Genomic DNA, 2,235 nt, shown 5'->3' with positions numbered 1-2,235 from the left:
AGCCTCGACCTCCGCCGCCGCCGCACGCGCTGCATTTGCCGCCGCCGCTGCTTCCGCCTCCGCTCTGGCTGCTGCCAGCTCCGCCGCTGCTAGCCTCGACGCCCTTGCCGCCGCCGCAGCGGTCTCTGCCGCCGCTCGCTCGCGTTCCTCTGCCGCGGCAAGTTCGGCCTCCTGCCGACGCCGCGTGCTCGAGGCGACCGAGCGCTGAGACTGCCCTGCGGACATGACGCGCTACCGGGGGGCTGCTGCGTGGGGAGAGGGCTGCTTCAGACGAGCTGGGAGAGGAGTGAACAGGAGCGGCCGGAGGAGCTGCTGCTGCCAACAGCTGGGGCTGTTGTGGGGCTGGGAGAGAAGATGAGCAAGAGATGCTCAGGCTACAGGATAATACGGCTCCGATACCACTTGTTAGTCGCTGAATTCTCACTCTTGGTAGTAGGAGAATTCTTACTCTCATCGAGAGAGGATGACACTAGGAGTTGGGGCAATTTTCTTGTCTATTTCTCACACAAGCTCACACAAATGCCATGCCAACCCAAGGGGTTGGGGTTACATATTTATAGGCTGCTAGCCAGCCAAGCATATGCCAAGATGCTAGTCTAAGATGCTAGTCTAAGATGCTAATATGCTGTCCTCTAGTCTAAGATGCTGTCCTAAAAACAGAAAAACAGCCACAAGGACCATGACTATGTGAGCATCATAGCCCCACAAAGACCAGCCACACATGAGACTTATCCATCAGCACCACTGTGCCGCCAACTGCCACCGACGTCTTCTCTGGTGCTCCTGCTGGCGACACGCCCGGCGGCGGCGGCTTCATCTCCCCCACCGTCCAACCCAATGCCACCGTCAATGTCAAGTCTCATGTTCCCGTGACGCTGACGATGAAGTCCACTGCCTACTCCAGATGGGCGTCGTACTTCAAGTCCATGTGCGGTAAGTTCGGCCTCCGGTCGCACATCGACGGCACGATGGCACCTCAACCCCAGGACCCTGCTTGGGATCAAGCGGACTGCTGCGTCCGCTCCTGGTTCTTCGGCTCCGTCGACGACTCCGTCCTCGACCTCGCCATGACCGATGACGACCAGACCGCCCAAAACCTCTGGCTCACCATCAAGGGACTCTTCCGCACCAACAGGCAGTCCCGGGCGATCTTCCTCAGCCACGATTTCCACTCCATGACGCAGGGCGACTCCATCGCCGAGTACTGCGGCCGCATGAAGACTCTCGCCGATGCCCTTCGCGACGTCGGTCATCCCGTTCAGGACTCGTAGCTTGTCTTGAACCTACTCCGCGGACTCAACCCCCGCTTCACCACCACAGCCGACGACATCGCCAACTCCACCGCCGGCTTCCCGTCCTTCGCCCAGGCGCGGGACATGCTCGCTCTGAAGGAACTTCGCCTCGCTAACGAGGAGGTCTCCACCTCCACCGCCCTGCTTGCCGGGAACGCTTCGTCCTCCTCCTCCGGCTGTCCAGGCGGGTGTCGCCCACCTGCCGGACCTGTTCAGCCCGGCGGCAGCAGCACCAACGGCGGCCGCACCAGTGGCGGCGGCAACAAGAAGCGGTGGCAGCAAAAGAAGGGCGGCGGCGGCTTCCAGGCCCCATCCGGCAACCCTCGCCCCACCGGCCCGTGGTTCTGCTTCAGTCCTAGAGCCACCTCCTACGACGCTCCAGGCTTCCAGCAGGCCGACAGTCAGGGCAGCGGGGGCTGGCACGCCGGCGCCCCTGGTCTTCTGAGCCAACCCCCGCAGGCCCTCGCTGCCTTGAACCAGATGGCGCTGCAGAACGGCGGCTGGGTCGTTGACTCAGGAGCATCCGGCCACATGTCGTCTACAGATGGTATTCTTCTTTCCCGACTCCCTCCCTCCCACTCCTCCATTACTGTAGGTAGTGGCCACACCCTTCCAGTCACGTGCCGTGGCAACTCTACCCTCACCACCCCCACCTCCCGTTTTCAGCTTAACAACATCCTTGTTGTCCCTTCCTTAATATGTAATCTGATTTCCGTTCGGCAGTTTACTAAGGATAATAACTGCACCATAGAGTTTGACGCTTTTGGTTTTTCTGTCAAGGATTTTCCGACCAGATGCGAGATTCTTCGCTGCAATAGCATCGGCGATCTTTACACCATCCCTCCAGCCGACAGCTCTGCAGCACCCCACGCCGGTCTCGCCATCTCCTCCAGTTTGTGGCATCTCCGTCTTGGTCATCCCGGCCCTGCTGCCATCACTACAC

The 2,235-nt window shown here is 60.6% G+C and overlaps 1 protein-coding gene across 1 annotated transcript; it reads left to right on the top strand.

The window, feature by feature from the left end:
* Positions 1-881: 881 nt before the first annotated feature.
* Positions 882-1,839, top strand: LOC136535278 (uncharacterized; the record flags this gene model as incomplete). The annotated part of the gene is made up of 2 exons (XM_066527573.1): positions 882-1,248; positions 1,321-1,839. Coding segments are annotated over exons 1-2 (886 nt in total), but the record flags the coding sequence as incomplete, so codon positions are not given.
* Positions 1,840-2,235: the final 396 nt, after the last annotated feature.

This window comes from Miscanthus floridulus, unplaced genomic scaffold (assembly GCF_019320115.1).
Source record: "Miscanthus floridulus cultivar M001 unplaced genomic scaffold, ASM1932011v1 os_2652_1_2, whole genome shotgun sequence".
Classification (NCBI taxonomy): domain Eukaryota; kingdom Viridiplantae; phylum Streptophyta; class Magnoliopsida; order Poales; family Poaceae; genus Miscanthus; species Miscanthus floridulus.
Note: the sequence above shows the minus strand (reverse complement) of the source record. Positions and strands in the feature narration are given on the sequence as shown.